Source organism: Parasteatoda tepidariorum, chromosome 8, assembly GCF_982258835.1.
Source record: "Parasteatoda tepidariorum strain Cologne lab strain chromosome 8, Ptep-v5.0, whole genome shotgun sequence".
Classification (NCBI taxonomy): Eukaryota; Metazoa; Arthropoda; class Arachnida; order Araneae; family Theridiidae; genus Parasteatoda; species Parasteatoda tepidariorum.
This window is the reverse complement of record NC_141762.1, coordinates 76,180,399-76,200,355: the sequence shown is the minus strand read 5'-3', so window position 1 is coordinate 76,200,355 and position 19,957 is coordinate 76,180,399. Positions and strand designations below refer to the sequence as shown.

The window sequence follows — 19,957 nt, the reverse complement described above, 5'->3', positions numbered from 1 at the left end:
TTAATTTATCTTTATATTAGTGATTTATCTTTGAAAACCTCTTCGTTTCCTCTCTCAATCTAACCAGTCTTGTTGCTTATTACATCCACCTTCCTGTACTATTGCGATTTGTCATTTTGTTAAAGCCTTTTTGTTTCTTCCTCGCTTAAACATCATTATGCGACCCTTGAAGTGTATCCTTTTTGCGAACATTTAAATAAGGTTTTCAAAAGTGCATATTAAAGGTAGTCTTTGCAGAACATCTTGCTTTTTTTTAGTTAAATTTTTAACAAGGATTTCGAAAACATTTATAGAGGAAGGGGATTATAAAAGAACACGCATCAGTGCAATACTTTTTTTTTACAAAAGTCTATGATTTTATCGATTGAATGGATAAGATTCAGGGTTGTCTTCTAAATTTTGATTTGATTTTCAAATTGAAAATTGAGTTTCGTAACGATAATTTATTATTAAAGCATCTTTGACCGAAACAGAAAAGAAGGAGTTTTTCTAAGGATGTTTTCAAACGTACAGTTTCATTAATCAAAAATTACAACACAGCAAAAAATATTAAATTTCAAAACATCAATACAAAAAGTAATTCTTTGGAAAACACTATAAATTTTTTTAAACTCAATTTTTTTTGGTTCATTACTTTTTTTCATTTCTATCACTATTTTACATTAAACATTGTTCAGTCCGTTTAACTGATCCGACGATAGAGTAGTTTCCAAATATTTTTAGCGCTAAGTAAATTATCTATAAATCTGGTATGAATTTGATGTAACAGTATGTCACTACTACGACAGCAAGGATACTACTTCAAATCTCCGATGGAAGCTACATCACTGTTTAATCGTGAACTCTGGTCGTTCAGTAGGAAATATGCAGTTCAAAAAGATTCTATCGTCTCCCTGTAAAGGAAAAAATTAATTATTATTAAATAATGAATTATTTTGGTCAAAATTCCTTTGGTAATCCTAAACATTTCTACACTGAGAAAAACAATATGGTCAAAATTCCAAGAATATGATAGAATATACCATGTTTCTGGCATTTATGGGAATAGTAAAATGCACGATAACTTTTACCGACAAGCTTTGATAATTATAGTAAAATTAACAGTAAAATATGGTTTTATATTATAAAATTTAATAATTTCATTACACCTTAAAACATGGTATAATAACCATTTGTTCGGAAAAATTTACTTTTCAATTAGTATTTTTTACAAAATTACTAATTGAATTGTGTTTATAAGAGCTATAATATATAAAAGCAGAATTTTCGATAAACCGTTACCACATGAGCAGAGAAATTTCCAAATGAATAATTTGAATGCCATATATTTTGATTTTCTCAGCTAGAATTCTGAATTTTTAAGATTTCGAATATTGTAATGTGCGTAAAATAAAAAACGGAGCACATTGGACAATTTTTGATCTAATGATCACTTACTTGGACTAAATCTAAATGGTTTGAGGGGTATGACCTTTAATATTCTGATTAATTACTGCAGATGATATTTTAAGTGTCGAAATCACACACAAAACCTTAAATAAGCATACTATTGTTTTACAGATTCGGATTTCTGACTCCCAAAATATAACCGCAATTTGGAAAATATGGTAGCAATGGTTCGTTCAGGAGAGTGGTCCAAAGTTTCGACCTTTTAATGTCAATTTAATTTTCCGCCATACCTCGTTCTAGTTTTAAACCATTCATTTGGTATTTTTTCCATTTATGTAGTAAGGGTTCACCTAAAATTCTGGTTTTAAAAATTGTAGGCTTTCTTCATTTGGTAAAAAATACAAAACTGAGAAATAAATTAACTAAATAAGTGATTTTGTGCTGTGCTCTACAGTATCATATTAAAACTCCCAAATTTTTCCGCATTTACCACATTTTACCATATTTATCAAATTTTATCACACACGAAGAAATCATATTTTATAGTTAATTTAACAAAACCTCTCCGAGGAAAATTACCGAGCTCTTCGTGACCGAGCCCATAAAGGCGAAAACATGGTGAATACTTTTTTTTACTCGGTGAATGAATACTAAATATATTTAATGTATTTACTGAATGATTTCAGTACTGAAACAAATGGTTTTAAATGCATTGTGGTGACCTGCCGTCTACAACTCAACGCTTCCAGTCTGGTATCCCATAGCAATAAGGAACACAAAAAAGGAACTACCGTAAACCGGGGCGAGTCTACACATTTTTTCAGTTTGTCAACTTTCAAGTGGTCAAACTTTCGTAAATTTTAAAGAAAAAAGGTTTTTAATAGGTGTTTCGGAATCGCTATTTATCCCTCTTTAAAGCTGTGAAATCGATTTTTAGAAAATATTAACAGTTACGCTGTTACTGTATATTTTTATAGAACTGCTGACAAATCTCTCGTATGGGGCGAGTCTACCCATTCTACTAAAATGAATGTTAACATTGTAAATAATCAAACTTTACTATTAAATTGTTATTTTAGTTACTATATAGGATATTTATGAAGTAAAATTCATAACTTTATTATATACTAGCCGCCTAAGGCGACCAGCTGTCCGCCAAGCTGAAGGTTTTCACAAATAAAGTTTTTTAAAACATAGCAGGAAATCTGAAGATTAGTGGACAATTAAAGTGTTCCTGTCCTGCAATTTTGTCTTCATATCCAGTTCTGCTGCAGATGTGTTATAGCTCTTTAGGATGTTTGAAATTATATAGCTACAACGCTTAAGAAAAAAAAAACTAAAATGCCAAATACATGAAAAGAACACGAAAACGAATAAATTTTTTATGGTATCAATTTTTATTTCTATATAATTTTTTATGGTATCAAATTCTATTTCTATATCTGCTACGTCAAGCACTCAGGTATTATAATTTGATCTAGTTGTGCTTGTATAATTTTGATCTAGTTGCGCTTTCTACGTCATTTTGTTAACATCGTTTGGTTTGTTATTTAACATCGTTTGGTTTGTTATTTCTAAGTTAACTTTCAAAAAATTGGCTGGCATCAGCATTTTTATTCTTTAAGTTGTTTATTTTTTCTTTTGGAATTCGTTCCTTTTTAGCGAAATGTTTTTCAACCTAATCGAATTCTTTGCCGACTGTTCTCTGTATATATAAAGAAAATAAAGTAAATATTTTTAAAGTGTTATGAAAAGAATTTTTAGTTGTACAAAGTACTACAATATCGCTACAAAAATTATCGTCTTCGCTTAAGAAAAAAATAGAGCGTGGAAAGAAGAAGAAAAACTTATTATAACAATTATGAACAGCGACAAATATATCAAAGCGACGCGTTCTATTTACGTATCGAATATGTTGCCACATTTTTAATACAAAAGTTAAACTTTTCTCCACTTTAATAAATGTAAACTAATGCGAACTTTACAATTAAATTATTAATTCCTTCGTATATTATTGGTTTAAGTTGTCGAAAATTAATATTTCAATTGTAAGGCTCGCATTAGCATACATTTATAAGAGTGGGGAAAAGCATATGCATTTTTTAATAGTTTTTTGAATATGGCTCTTTGAAGACGAAAAAGCAGACGAAAAGCATAGACTTACAAAATGACTGATAACTAAATAACTAATCCAAATTTTTGAAAAAGAAAAAAAATACTTCTTCATTATGTCAAAACACAATTATGTGCCGAGTTTCGTGCCTGGGCGAGGCTTCTGGGGCGATATATTGTGATTACAGACACACACACACACACACACACACACACAGCCGCTTTTATTATTATGTATAGATTCCATTTTTTTATTCATAAAATAACACAAATTGAATATTTGATCGATTATCACATTTTGATCACAGTTTTGTTTTTATAATCATTAACATTATAAAATAACATATTTTTCTGATTATTGTTAATAAAAATAAATTAAAATTAATATAAATTTACAATTAAATAATTAATAAATAATAATAATTAAAGATTATTAACAAAATCGAAATTCAAACATTGGGAATCATGAAAAATCCTATTCCCATTCTTTTGGGAGGTAATAATAATTTCTAAATAATAATTTATTTAACTTGCATTAAATAAAAAAAGTTAATTTTGTAACATAAAAATTTAAAAAATAGGTAAAATAAACATATTTTATATTTACATTTATATTTAACCTATAAATTTTCTTATTTACTGATAAATTTATCAATGCAGAATTAAAATAATATACTCAAATTCATTTAAAATGACTTAATTTTAATATAAACAAAGTTCTAAATTATATTATTATGCTTTATTAAAACTAAATACGAATGGGTAGACTCGCCCCGCGAATTCTGGCTTTTTGTTTACAACAGCAAAACTTACATTCTTTTTGTTTTTTTTCATATAAAATTAATGTAATCTTAGTCTTAGATAAGTTTATCACTTAACCAAAGTGAAAATAGTAATAATAATAATATACTTATGGAGCACCAACTAAAAGTTTGCTGATTTTCAATACAAATCTCTCAAAAGACGTTTGAACAGGTCGGTTAAAAAGACACCAAATAAATAAAAATGGATCAAACTACTACAGCGCCATCTTCCTTAGAGTCTGAACTAAGTCCTCCGTCGGTAAAAATTTTTTTATTTGTAATTTAAAATAGTGAAAATTAAATAAAACTAAAATGGGTAGACTCGCCCCTGGATGGGTAGACTCGCCCCGGTTTACGGTAATGTTTTCTTTTTGCTTTATGTTAATTCTCCTGTTTTTAATATGTATTTTATTATTATTATTCAAGGTTGTTTAATATATTATATTTTATAATACGAAGTGCGTCTACTTATTTCTGACAAAAAGTATTCCTCCACAAACTGGTGATTTAAACAGATGAAGATCAGAAGGTTGCGTGTTCGCATCACGTCCGGGTCACCAACGTGGGGATGGTAGATTTCGATAATGTCAACTTTCTTATATACTGGTGAATTGGAATTATATTTTTGCAGTGATGGATATACTACATGCATGTTACGACCAACACATGCATTAGGTTCTTGACGCAGAAGTGAGTTTTTCTAATTTGCAAATTATTTAGCAAGCCAAAGATAGCGAAAATTCACGCCGACAGAATTCAAAACAAATATTGTGTGATTCGAATCCACAACATATACACTTTCATTTTAGGATGTCGAGAGTGCTATGATAAGTAAAAGGTAAGACACGGTAAAAAACAATTAAGTTGATTTAATTTACCCTTGTCCAGCTATTTTTATGATTATAAATACATATTTTTTACAGCTTTTAAGGTTGGTAGATATTAGTTTATTGCTTACATAGGAATGAAAAACAATTAACTCACAAAAAGAAAGTTAACAACCGCCAATAAAGGTTATCAAAATGAACATTTTTGCATATCTCAAATTATTTTACAACTGTTGAAATTACCAGTTGAAAAATATCTGTATAAAATTACAAAATTTTACCGCATTTACTACCTTACAGTATGGTAATAATACAATATTTTACTGTTAATTATACCAAAAAGTTGTTGCAAAGTATTTCGGTAAATTTACTGTGATGATGTTCGTCGAACGTTTTTTATCTCTACCTCATTCTGCTTTACCCATTATTCACTTAAGCATTTTCACTTTGTTATTTTATATTTTGAGCTCTTAAGTGTATCTCTCTCTATATATCAACCTCTTGATATCTACCAGTTTTGTGCTTCGAACACTTCCAGAATTTTCTAGATGTAAATGAGCAAAAATATTTATTAACCAATGATCCGGGAAATTCTTTGCAGAGTTTTCTTTAAATTTATCTATAAATAGAAGTGCCAATTAATCTTTAAGGTATAGAGACATAGTTCTGAGATTAGATTACAACTTTGATGCACTAGTTATTTTCGAATAAAATTATAATTGATGATGAATTTTTAATTGATTGATTTCTCCACTCTTGATTGATTTCTCAAATTTTTTTTTTTGGTACTGTGATGCTAGCAATCCTGCTATTACCGTGCTTTTGGTGTTCCCATACAGCCAGACATTTAATTTTACCACATTCTGGTAGCTTTGACCATTTTTCTGACCATTTTCTCTTGAGTTAAATTTTCTATTTAGCCAGTTTCTGGATGAATATATATGTATATATATATATATATATATATATATATATATATATATATATATATATATATATATATATATATATATATATATATATATATATATATATATATATATATATATATATATATATATATATATATATATATATATATATATATATATATATATATATATATATATATTATATGGGTGATTCCTTGGAAACATGACAATTCCGACCAAAGATTTCTTCAAATTTAAAGTCTCCAGAATAATCTAAATTTTTATTGTATATTTATGTAGTTACATCTATTAATATTTTACAGACAGCAGTGTAGTTTATTGACACTTATTCAAGAAAAAAAATTTAATAAAAATTCACCAAATCTTGAATGCCAGGAAAATGACATATTAGCTTAGAAGTTTAAAAAACAGTCATTTGAAGCTAAGAGTAAGTAACTCAACTTAAGCCTTTATGTTAGATGGACCATAAATTGCTTAAATTAATTCTTTTTATCCACTATAGAAGGAATCAAAAATGCTTTTGTTCCTCATATGTACAGAATAAGGTATAAAGGTAATAAGGAATACACTTGGTGTTAGGTTAATATTTACTTTCCGTCTTTACAGTATACAGTCTAAAAAAATTTCTGGCAACATTTCAATGTCCTGGCATTCATAAGCCAGGAAAGTGACAGCCAGGATAATGACAAATTTGCCATTTTATAGCATTTAACTTCCCTTTAATTTAATATTTTAGCCTAAGATTTTTACATTCCGTAGAAAACGACAGGATTTCTTGAAATTACTCAGATAAATCTGTGTAGTTTATGTTATTAATGATTTCAAGCAGACAGGAAAATGACAACATAGAAACCTACTCACCTTGAAAAAAATTTTGAAATAGATTTTGAACCAGAAAGAACCAGATCTAATCAATCTATTAACATAAGATATTGATTGCTGGTGCTACCTAATTTGGATATAAATCAATAAATAAAGGTAGCCAGGAAAATGACAGATTTCATGTGACAAACAAATTATTGACGAAAAAATTATCTTAAACGAAGATTTTGTAAACAATACCTTCTGCGTATATTCTAGAAATGCTTACAACGGTTGAGATCAAAAAAATTAGATGCTGAAAAACTTATGCTAAGTTTTGAAGCTTTTTATTATTGGAAATATTGTTTTTGACATACCAGAAGCCTGACATTTTGAAATTTAATTAAATTTTATAAATATGCAAAACAGTCGATGCTAGTATAAGGTCATTTTAAAATGTTAACAGCAATTCTTCTTATTAAAGATTTAAGAAAAAATTATTTTAGTACTATAGTATTAGATCTTGGAGCAAGAGACAGTAAATTGTCATACTTCGTGAGAATCACCTGAAACTATTATGGTTTATAATACATGAAAATGTTAGGAATTTAAATTTGTTGAAACATACTCATATTAAGCAATGATGTTAAAAACAAAAGAATTTTAAACATGTCTTAACTTCATTTTCAAATTAGATTACATTTAACAAAAAATGTATATTAAGGTTATTGTGAAAATATTTGTAGGAAAAAAATATCCAGCTGTAGAAATATAGTTTTTGTATTTTTCAGTTATAATTTACCTGCTGTTCAGTTTTTTGCTGAAGATTGGTTTAGCGTTAATTTTGCAAAAATAGCAGTCGCAGATTCCATATTGTTTTTCATCCACGGTATCCATTGGTGTGAAGATAAAATTGTTGCTGGTTTCGCTATTATATATTCAATGGAAGCTGATTTTAAAAATTCATGACTAACTGCATCAGCCAGAGACAATATTTCACATACGTTCTCCTCTGACATTTCATTTTTCAAAAACATCGCACATTTCTCTTTCAATGACAATACTTGGTATTTTTCTGCAGCCATCATCAGTTTTGTAGCTATTTCATAATCCATTTCATCAACACTATCGGTGTATAAGAATTTCAAAAATGATTTCATAATGTGGGCATCAATATCAACGATGTCAACAATGCCACTGCGACTTTCTGCCATGTCTTGGTGATCAAACATGACAGCAAACACCGGGGATCGAGCCACTAGAACAGTTTTATGTGCATCAAGAGTTTCGCCATCCACTCTCAATTTCACATCGCTGAGATGTTTGCTATGGAATATATTTCGAAGGTCTTCTCGCAATGAGGGAGAAGCACTTATTGTCGAGGAGGATTTCTTGGGAATAGATGATGATGTAGATTTAGGCATGATAAAATCGAATTGTGTTCAATTCGAACCGGAAAATATACAATAAAAATATATATATCTCGGGGGATCTGCTTTCAAAAAATTTAGATAGCTCTCCCATTCTTTAGAAAGGGCTTCTGAAGGAAATTCCCAATTTGAGCAATTTTCTGAAGAAAAATAATGCTCTTCTCTCTCAGAAATTATTTTTGACTTGCGTATATCAAGTAGGGCCAAAGTGCAATCCACAATGCATGGTTCATTATTAGCTGTTTCTGCAACCACCCTTGTAAACGTAACTTTAATGATTTTGTTCTTTTTCGTGATAGAAATTTCAAAATTATTATTCGATCCTAAAGTTAATAAATGTTTCGTTGTTTGCCCTTCAGATACAGACATTTCAAAAGTATTCCGATTGACACCAATTATCGTGCACCAAAAATCTTCCTCTGGTACAATTTCAGTAGAATTGTGTCCATGAAATTTACAACAAATTGTAAGAGTATCTTCTGCACAATCCTCTGCATCTTGGACATAATCTGAGATAGACAGGAAATTAGGAAATTTCAACTTTGTAAAAGGCACTAAGTTTAAAATTGTATTCCACTTATGATTTTTCAATATCTTTCCACTGGCTCCAATTGCACCTTGAAGAGAATCAATTGGGTCAAACGTAGTCAACCCTAAAGTGCATGAAATAAATTCAGAATATTCTTCACTCTCTCCTCTTGGATAAAGTTCTAAATAGCCTGCAAGTATTCCGAAATTTTTATTATGAAATAATTGACTCGATAATTCTATGCCATTATTATGGTGGCAAAAAGAAAAATTTTCGATTTTCCACGTAAAATTATATTTACTTTTGTACATGATTTTTTGTAGAAAAAATCATACTTAACGCAATGCCTCAAGTATACATTTCCTGAATAGCCAATAAATTTGATATTAGATAGATTCTTTATCAACAATTATCTACAGAATAACACGCAGTTTCTTATCTTTATTCAATTTATAGCTGCGAGATAGCTAAATGTGTCAATGTTGTTTACCTCAAATTATTTTTTAACGAAAAATGGTCATTATCTGTTCCGAGAATAAAACTGTATAAGAATGTTATCGGGTACCTATTTCAAATTGAAATAGACGTTTCTACAAAAGCACACCTAAGTCTTTTGATTGATTCAAATTATTATCTTAATTTCGTTTTTTTTTTAAATTTGGAATAATAAATTTTAAAAAGCTTATCAATTAAAAATAATATTCGAACTCTAAATTCCTCCTTTCTATTTGTCTTTAATGATACGATGGATTTTAAAGATAGACTTCAATGATGGATTTTAAATTTCAATCTTCTGTAACATAAAATTTTGTTGTTAAGTTACATAAATATTTTGATCGCATATTTATCTAGGCATATATGTATTCAATAGAAGAAAAATTAAAAATCAATTCCTTGTATAAAACCGTTATAAATCTTTTCTTGAAAAATGTGCATAATTGCAAAAGAAAAATGTATTACAGATTTATATTACTAATATATATCATTTATTAATTTTTAAACCTTTATTGAAATCTGTAGTGTATCTATCAATACAAAAATACAATTCCAATTCCTTAGTATATAAAACATGTTAACCCGATTCTATGTTGGAGTAACTTTTCATAGATGGAAACTGACATGGTCGATAAATATCTTCCCATAAAATCATTATTTAAAATTCAAATAATAAAGTCTTAACTAAAATATTTTTCTTTTTACTTTAAAAAGTATTTTATAAATCGTAAATAAAATTTGTGTTGCGTCCATATGTCCGTAAAAATTACTCCGCATGACCGTGACATCAAGAACGATTATTTTAAGGTTAAAAAGTCATAATTGAATAGTATTAGTAGTTTAAGTAGTTACAGTAATAGCAGTAGTTTGTAGTTATGGCAATAAATGGTCACATTTTAAAGCATAACATGAATTTCAATAAGCTCTAATTACTTTGAAATTATGCATTGTTTGAATTTTTATTCTGAAATTACGGTAAAAAAGCCGGCAGTATTCTGTTTACCCAATTAACTGTAAAGCTAACGGTAAAGAGCCTCTTTTGCTTCACAGCATTGAAAACGCTTACAACACGTGTGATTATAAAAACCATCAATACTAAACGATATGTTTTTAACCACTTACAACTAGCACAGTTTCAAAACCATAAAAAGATATTTAACTTTAAGCTGGACTTTTCACAAGGTAATGAGAATTAGAGTTAGGTTTTGGTTAAAATATGTTTTATCAGCTGAAACAAGGAATATAGTTTAAATTGTTTATCTGGTTGTTTTACCTCTCATAAGAGACGAGAAATATTAGATTGTTTGTGCTAAGCAGCTTTAAGGTGTTCGCATCGACAAGTAAATGATATTATCGTATTCGAATAGTACAGTGTCACAGTAAAAAATTGTGCTGTGCAAGACACTGGAAACTCTTCATGTGTTGAACGGAATGAAGGGAATATTAAGGAGATATCGGTGGGGCTCGAACCTCCGTTCTGTCGGTCATTTGACTTGTAGATTAACCCTCCGGGTTGTAATATGAACCTAGAAACAAGGAACTAAGTGGCTTGATTAGGTGAGTCTAGATAATGCGATAAAATTCTGATTGTTCAAACGATAAGGTGAAACCAGTTAATCTATCGTTTTTCCCATACTTAACAGTTTCAATACCATCTCATTTATGATAATTTCTGTGTTTTGTTTGAATATGGTAAGTCAACATTTAAATTAATTGTTATTCAATAATTTTTTCTAAGAAGCTTCCAACAGTGTGGTTTTTAAATAAACTGATACAGACTCTTAACTAAAAGAAGTGAAGAAAGGGTATTCAAAATAGTTATGTGGTTTAAGTACTCGGTTTAAATTGTAACTAAAAACAATGGTTTTGTGAAAATTGGCTCCAAAACATGAAAGACCCGGTGGAGGAAAATCTTGTTAATCACCCACAGACAGACAGACAGGCAGGCGGAGAGAGAGGGGGAGGGGAGAGAATGATGCATGTCAGAAACGATGCAACTCAAACACTGTTTATTTAAAAACAGTTATAGGGTCAGTTACAGGATACTAAGTTAAAGAATACGAACAATTAAAAGATACTATAAACTGTATAATTGCAAAAAAAGATGATGTAATAATGTACGAGTTTTATGTACAAATGTTATAATAAACTTTATAAAAACCAAAAAGAATAGAATACTTGAGATACATCTATAAAATTTTTGGGCAAAAAATGCCAATGCCATTTTTTTAAATTCAATACCAAGCTCTATTACAATTGAGAAAGGAAGAGTAAGATAAAGATGAGGGAGGCTGAAGTCCAGCCAAAGTGCTTATAAAAATCACAGAATTGGGAAACTACAGTGTAAAAAATTATGGTAAAACGATAATCACAAAATATATTTTCACTGGAGCATGTTACGGGACAAAAAATCTGATACACTGTAATACAGTAATACTTACAGTAAAATCACTGAACCATTCTAATTAAATAGGTATTACTGTAGAAATTACAGTATAATGTTTTACGGTAGAAAGATATATAAATTAACTCCACTGAGCTACTTCTAACATCGATTCTACGATACTTTTTAATTTAAAGGAAAATATTACGTGGCATTTTTTAAACAAATTGGACCGCAAATTTGATTCTACAAATCATCGTCCTAATGTCATGAAATTTCAAAAATGAATGTTTCCTTTTGCTAGGGTGAAATTTACCCCTTTCGGCTATTTAAAGTATTTCTATGATTGCTTATTTTAATTTTCTTTCTCTAAACACACCGAGTTTCCTTAGAAAGAAGAATAACTAGCTTCGTTTCACTGTATAAAGTACGCATTCTAAAAATATCGTCGATATCAACTTCATAATATAGTTTTGAAAACGCTTCATTTAACCAAACGTCACTGAGTTAAAATCCATTAAAGGGCTTGATGCAATAGCAAACAAATAAATAAATAAACCAAGATTCAGAAATTATTGGTGAGAGTCGAATGAGATATAGGACGTCAATAATTTTATATAGAGTCGTGGCTGCTCAGGGGATAGAGCCAACTCCTCCTAAAAGAAAGAATACCTCAGCATGGATCAAATTATTCCAACGTAATGAACATAAACTGCGCAGTAGAGGAAAAGTAAGAAATGTGTCAATACGATCAGGCTTCTAAGTTGCGTTGAGGGGGAAACTACGAAATATGTTATCACATTTGGACCATTAAGGGATCAAATTTTTTGTTTATGATATCCTTCTTTATGATGGCCAGAGGCATTCTCTCTTCTAGTAGGAATTGATAGAGCACTAGCCTCCCAATAAGGTAACCCGTATTCGAATCCCAAAGATAGCTGATCGATACAAAGTCCACACCCGGTTACAATGACCACAGTGCTGACGTTAAATGTATCCTCAGTAGTAGACGGATCATGAGTTAGAGTCTCCTTGCCGTCAAGCTAACAATGGGAAGTCTTTGGAGATTTTCCTCTCCATGTGAGCAAATGTATATAGTTTCATCAATAAATCCTCCAAATTACAGGAGTTTCCTCGTCTGCTGGAATAGGTTCAAAATTACAAGGCAAGGAGTTGAACATGGTAGTGGTAAACTCAAATATCGGGTCAGCTGTTCAATGACGTTATAAAATTAAATAAAATTACTTACGATAAATTTCACTCTGCCGAAAACTTGCACTACCCAAAGTAACTATATATCTCACAAACAAAACGACCACTGAAATTAAATCAAACCATAAACTTATTTCGTTTTTGCATCGGACCCCTTAATTACTCAGTCCATACCAAAATTCTTCATGCAATAAATTATTAGCTTTACTGTGAATATATCTGATTCGATGCACCTTTCTATTTAATTAGGGAAATAAAAAAAAACTAAATTATATCACTTCATGAAAAAGAAAGCTTTTTAATTGTTTAAAATTCCACGCAAAAATGTCCTCTAATAAAGTCAGCACATATTCTTAAAGTTTTCATTTTCATTCAATTGGTGTTTATCAAATATTTCACGTTTTAGTGAAACGAAAAATCATTTACATAAAGGTTACACTATCACATATTGTTATTAATAAGTTATATCCAGACTTTAGAAGCACACCTAAGTGAGGTGGGGAAAAAAGTAATAAAAACACAATGAAAATAAGATCAGATTGCCATATCGTGTTTATTTTCTTCATTTTTTTAAGCAATTAAGGTTGAAGTATGAAGTGGAAATTGAATTCGGCGTTCCAAGTAAATGTTCTTGCCGACCGGCTTGTGTAGGGGTTAGGGAACTGCCCTTGCATCAGAAAGGTTCAGGTTTCGAGTCCCAGGCAAGGCATAGATGTTCTTTCCTTCTCTGAACTATCTGTCCTTACTGTGGGAGCTACGTTGGCCCACCTAATATGGTGCCGATGAAAGAGTGGCCAGCAAATCTGCCCTTCAGATGCCTGTATGACGTAAGTCATTCTTCAGGTGGGCATTGGGGGAAAAAATGTAAATGTTCTTTTCAGCTTGGCACTATTGTTTTGCAAATTTACAGAACCACAGTTTTACAGGATTTTAGCTGTTCTGGAAATATTGGTCAAGGTTGCTAGACTGTTATGTGAGTTCCAGTATTACTGTTCTATTATTTTACACTTTCCATGAATATCGTGACAAAGCTTCAAGGTTCCTTTGAGTAACATCTAAAGGAATTAAGGTATCCATAAAACAGAGTTCAAAATTTAACTAATACCTGTAAAGAAAAAAAAATGTTAGAGCACAAAATTAAAAACGAAACACCCTAAAACCTTCTCATCTAGTGATCAAGATTTTCAGAAATAAAAGCTGTTGAACTCGGGGGGGGATTGAATTTAAACATGAAAGTTAATTTGTACTGACGAAATACTTATTTAAAAATGTGAAAATTTTTTATGTCTAAACATTATTCCCCAACAGACATAGTACGCCTCAAATTGTGAGGTGTGGCCACAATCTGAGAAATATAGGCACAATTGCTTGGTCAGAAGACTGGTCATTAGTTTGGAATCCATACACAGTATTTTACTTTTTGCCTAATAAACCATATCCTTGTAGTTACCCTTAAAAAATTTCAAAGATGCACATATCAAAATTATAAAACTCGCTTATGAAGAGTTAGACCAATGCATTTTTAATGCAGCTTGAATTTCATGCATTTTTTTTTAAATAATAATATTTTGTTACAGCGCCTTTTTAGTCATTTAAATTTACGTATTTAAAAATTATGTACAAATCTATAAAAACATTAACATGTAACGTATTTTTGACGTCATGAACTCTGGAGTAGGTTCAACTTTTCTCTCTTCCTCTTAATATCAGATTCACTCAAATTCATTTACCTATTTAAAGCCAAATTTAAGTTGTAGACATTTATGTTTTGTGTCACTGTATTTGTCAATTGAAAGCAATGCAAGCTCAATGAAGTTATTACCTATCAACAAACAAGTTCATAAAACAGGCGGTTATTTTGATATAATATTCAAAAGCTGTTTTTGTCATGAATGAAGGTACTTCTTTCGAGTACCGAAAGGATCACCTTTATTCACATTTCGAGACAACTTAATTTCAAATTTCCTGCCATTAGTTTTTTTGAACATGTGATGTTTTCGTATGAATGCCCTTATTATACATTTTTCGAAACCGTTTTTACCAATTTTATGGCGGATTCCATTTAACTGCTAAATATAATTTATAGCAAAAATGTATTTTAAAGTAAAATGAATTTTACGGATGATGTACTCAGGAAGCCAATACATTTTACCGTAATTTGATTCGTAATTGCTTATAATTTGCTCTTTATTTTTTAAAAAATACATTACAACAAACCAAATGATGATATAAAGGAAATTTTCGCCGGCCGAGTAGTAGAACTGTTAGCAGTGACATCGTAGAAATAAAATATCGAAAAAATATTCTGGGACTTTGGGAACTCTAAAAAGCACGGTAATTTTCAACGTAGTGCTTTGGTAATGCATTTTAGTAAAATTACAAATAAAACACGGTTTTATTATAGCGCTGTTTGGTAGTAAATAAAATAAAGTAAGGAAATTTTATCAAAATAGTAGACAGATTTAGCAGTTTTCGTATTATTTGAGATGACGAAAATTTTTTCACTTGATAACGTCCATTTTATTTAGTAAACTCATGTTAACTTTCTTTCGGCAGGTTAATTTTTTTTTCTATGAAAGCTAGCAGCTAACGGCTACAAACTTTAAAAACTATCGAAATTACCCATTAAGTAATGTACCAAACCAGTAACCTGAACTAAAATACTGACCTAAATGTTACGTAGCATGCTGTCATCATTAAAGGGATTCAGCGATTTCGACACCCACCACAACCAGGTGGCAACTATATATGTAAATTTATATATTTGCATTCATTTATTTATTTTCATTTAATTTCATTTATTTATATATAATTATTTGTTTCGTATATTTATATTCATTTATTTAAATTTTTTTATTTATATTGATTTACTTATTGTAACACATACATATTCGGGCTGTCATAGAACAACTAACACAAGATGGAGAAGCGAATCAAAAATCTAGGGATACTGTAAGATTCGAATCAGTTACCTCTCTGCTAAGACAGTTGCATAGTTGTAATGTTCTTCTCTAATTTGTACTTCTCTAACTTTCAGCATAACAAAACTTGTACTAAATCGTACTTTAAATTGAACTCATTAGTCATCATATATATGTGTGACAATAAATAAAGAATAAATAACTGGAATATTGATTTCATTAGAATATTTGTTTTACAGGAGTCTCTGTGGCCGAACATAAAACGTCTGCGTGAAATGAAGGTAGCGAGTTTGAAACCCTGAATGTATGACAATTAATAAATAAATTTGGTTTCAATACATATTCAGGCTAGTGAGGTTAATGCAAAAAATGGACTCGTCTCCTGTTAAATTGAAAAACTGATAAAACAAAAATAAAAAAAAGCACAAATATATTGAACCCACTACATTTGCGCCTAAATCGTTTGGTGGAAGGACATCCTCCTCAGCATCAAAGCCCCAATAATCTATGATTGCTGTACTATCAATATATTCAAGGACCCTTTCTGGCCTTGTGGTGTTACTGTTCTGATAATGACTTTTGGTGCATGAATGTAGTAAGATCGAATACCGCTGTAACACTGGATGTATATTCTTGTTGCGTTAACTTGTGCTATCTGCATCTCAGATTAAAAAGAGTTTATAACTCTTACAAAAAATACAAAAAATAAATAAATTCTATTTCCCCATAACAGATACATAAACAGTCAGTATAATTTTATTTATTCGCGTTAAGTATCTTTACAGCACTTGAAAGAGTCAGTTATGTCCACTTTTCCTCTATTAATAAATAATTTATTAATAATCTCTATAAATACACAATTAAAAACCTTCTAACTCTTATGAACCAGTTAACTGAAATACCATTTCAAATAAACCATTGTAAAGTTCAGTACTACTTTAATTGTGAAAGACATAAGATAAACTTAAAATTATCAGACAAATCATAAAAGGAATAGTACTTTTGAAGAACGTTTTGGTAATCTTATTGTGATACGTTAGAGCAAGATATAAAAACTTTTTTTTCGGTCAAATTTACTTCTCTTGTTTTGCATTTTTGCTAAACGCGCTGTAACAATAACTATATTTCTGAAAATCAAAATTGAAAACCATTACCACAACGAAAGGAAAAATTATAAATGGTTTAAATACAACTGGATTGTTTAACAAGTGTATATTTTGATTTAATTACCAGAATTATAGCTTTTTTACACCAGTTATTTATTTACCATACAAGTGTAATTGTCTTGCCAGAATTATTTTCTCTGTATATTCCGTACACAATATTGCAGATTCCATGTCGTTTGCCCTTCAAAATCTACATTTAATTTAACTTAATTTAGCATGATTTTAGAATCAAAATATGTCACCAATTAACAAAAATGCAATAGCACTTGTAAAATAACTAAATAATATGATTTTCTAAAAACAAGGTTTACTTACTGGAAAAGTTTTGACAACCCTTAAGGTTATATTCTTATCAGATATATTTGTATCAATGTTCAATGAAAACATTATAAGTAAAGATAGCTTATATATCTTTCCTTAAATACTTACCGCACATATTAGCTTTTCGTGAAGACGCATTTAAGTATAATTGAAAGGAAATTGTTCTCGCCAATTCCTTATTGTTTTTCTTCCATGTTTCCCATTTTGGTGATTGCAAAACATTCCCTGGTATTCCAATTATAAAGTCTACAGACGCTGATTTTAAATATTCGTGATTGACTGCATTAGCCAAAGACAATATATCACACACGTTTTCAATGGACATTTCAGTTTTTAAAAACATACAACACTTTTCTTTTAACGACAGAACTTGATATTTTTCAGCCACCATCAACAGATTCATTGCGACTTCATAATCCATTTCATCCACGGTATCCGTGTACAAGAACTGCAAAAATAAATTCAAAATATGAATATCGGTATCAACAATGTCAACAATGCCCATCTGCGCTTCAGTCATACCATGGTCAAACATGACAGCAAAAACTGGAGACCTGGCTGCCAGAACATTTTTATGGGCTTCGATAACTTGGTCATCCACTCGCAATTTCACATCGCAAAATTTTTTGTCATAAAATAAGGCTCGTAGATCATCCTTTATGGAAGGAATTTTGGTTCGAAAGGATTTGTTATTTGGAATAAAGTGTGTATACATTCCGTTTGAATAGGAGAATTCAGCTGTCAAATAAACAGTTTTTATCATGGAGCGTTGGTATTCTTCAGCGTTTCGCTTCAGTTCATTTAAAAATATGGCTAAAGGAATTGTTATTGTGCATTCTTTTTCCTCAAAGAAATGTCTGTATGTTTCTGAGCAGGTTTCATAGTTCTTCATATTCAGCATAGTTATTTTGCATGTAACCACAAACCAATAAAATCGATTGCGTGGTTTCCACATCGATACAATGAGGTTATTATGCTTTGAAGCAATGGAGAACTTAAAATATTTGTTTTTAAAGTATTCTGAATGAGTGCGGAACACCATTCTTCCTTCACTATACCTAGAGTGACATTTAATTAACTGTCGATCAACACCAATTTTAGTATGAGCAATGCGTTCATCAAAAACATCTGCAGTAGGATTTTTACCATGCACCTTACAACAAATAGTCAGACTATCTTCAGTGCTATTGCGAGCATCTTGGGTAACGGCCATGGCAGGAAGGAATGTTGCACTTCCCCATTTATGTTCTTTATTGCTCGATTTATTATCACACAATTTTAATGTCTTTAAGACCTCACCACTTGGTCCAAGTATTTTAATCTCAACATCAAAAGCAGGAAAACTATCCCATCCTCGTATATATAGAAAGCAGGAAATGAAATTTGTTGTTTCTTCAGTTTTTCCTCTTGGATATAAACGAAGTCCCCATGCACGATCCGTCAAACTTGGAATATTGAAGTCAGGGCTGTTGAAGTATTCATCAGTTTTCTCATGACAAAAAGAAAAATCTTCGATTTTCCATACGATTGAAAATTCCGTTTTATACATGATGACTTGATTGAAAAGTTATAAATGGCGGTAGTGTTGAAACAGTAGTAAAATTAATTGATTTTAAAAGCACTCACAAGAAAATTTTCACATCTACTTCTGCATTAATACCTAATATCAGGCTAAAGACTAGCATTAAAGAAACCCTGGTTTCTGCTCCATTGCATATTTACATTATCCGAATCGAAACTTCATCACGAGTTATATCTCTCACATCACTTCCATATTTTATCTTACAATATCGTATCTCCCATTTTTATTTATCACACAATAGTTTTTTTTTTGTCTGTTGATAAGTGGTGATGTATTACGGTGTACTAATGAAATCACGATTCGTACATGTTTTCGTGAAAAAAGAGAATATTTTAACACAATAAATCAGCTTAGTGGATGAAGTTCCTTTGTGGCACTAATAAAAAAAGTTAAATTTTTTGGGAGGCATCGTTCAAACTTATCCAACAGTGCAACAGTTATTTATTTTGTTGGTTAGTTAGATTTTGTAGATTAAAGTGAATGAAAGTATTAAACCCATTAAGCGCCAAGTCTCCCATTTTGGGAACCTTTGTTTAAGAATTTTTTTCTCGCTGAGTAATTCACATGCATATTTTTTATATTTTTTTTATCGACTGTTGAAAGTTTTTAGTTTTATTAGAAATTTTCACAGAAGGTTCGAAATGTAAATTGTTTGTTTAGAAATTGCCTAAATGTAATCAAAATCGCTTTTTTTACTTCAAATGAAAATAATTTCAGAAAAAAAATAATTTTTCAAGTCGAGAAATTTAAAAATATTGAATATACAAAACAATTGTTCTGTCTTCATATAGTCGCAAACAAAATTGAAAAAATTTGATTTAGACCGATTTTACAGTTGTTCATTTAAAGAGGTCCCAAAATGGGAGACTTGGCATTCTGTGACTAACACCATCCTCAACACATTTACATAAAGGCAAATATTTATGGATTCTTTTTCGTCATACTTAGTACCCTCTCTTTTGTTGTTGAAGGTCAAATATTATCAGTGCAGGTGTTGAATTGCTCATTGTGACCCCTCCCATTATCCATTCTGTCACATAGAATGTTTCAAACT

General features: G+C 30.2%; 2 protein-coding genes across 3 annotated transcripts; both read right to left on the bottom strand.

Moving 5' to 3' along the window:
* Window positions 1-503: 503 nt before the first annotated feature.
* LOC147806319 (protein maternal effect lethal 26-like) lies at window positions 504-9,234 on the bottom strand. Its single transcript, XM_087169176.1, has 2 exons — window positions 7,667-9,234; window positions 504-893 (listed from the first exon to the last, which is right to left on the bottom strand). The coding sequence occupies exon 1, from the start codon at window positions 8,286-8,288 to the stop codon at window positions 7,674-7,676; it is 615 nt and encodes a 204-aa protein (XP_087025302.1). The 5' UTR covers window positions 8,289-9,234; the 3' UTR covers window positions 504-893; window positions 7,667-7,673.
* Window positions 9,235-13,442: 4,208 nt separating this feature from the next.
* On the bottom strand, window positions 13,443-19,340 carry LOC107449207 (uncharacterized). 2 transcript variants are annotated; one of them, XM_071181210.2, is made up of 2 exons: window positions 17,430-19,340; window positions 13,443-13,968 (listed from the first exon to the last, which is right to left on the bottom strand). In XM_071181210.2, exons 1-2 carry the CDS (start codon window positions 18,868-18,870, stop codon window positions 13,916-13,918), a joined length of 1,494 nt encoding a protein of 497 aa, XP_071037311.2. In that variant the 5' UTR covers window positions 18,871-19,340; the 3' UTR covers window positions 13,443-13,915. The 2 variants fall into 2 exon arrangements, with proteins under 2 accessions (XP_071037311.2, XP_015920169.3); XM_016064683.5 differs by having other exon boundaries at window positions 13,443-14,018; window positions 17,430-19,176.
* Window positions 19,341-19,957: the final 617 nt, after the last annotated feature.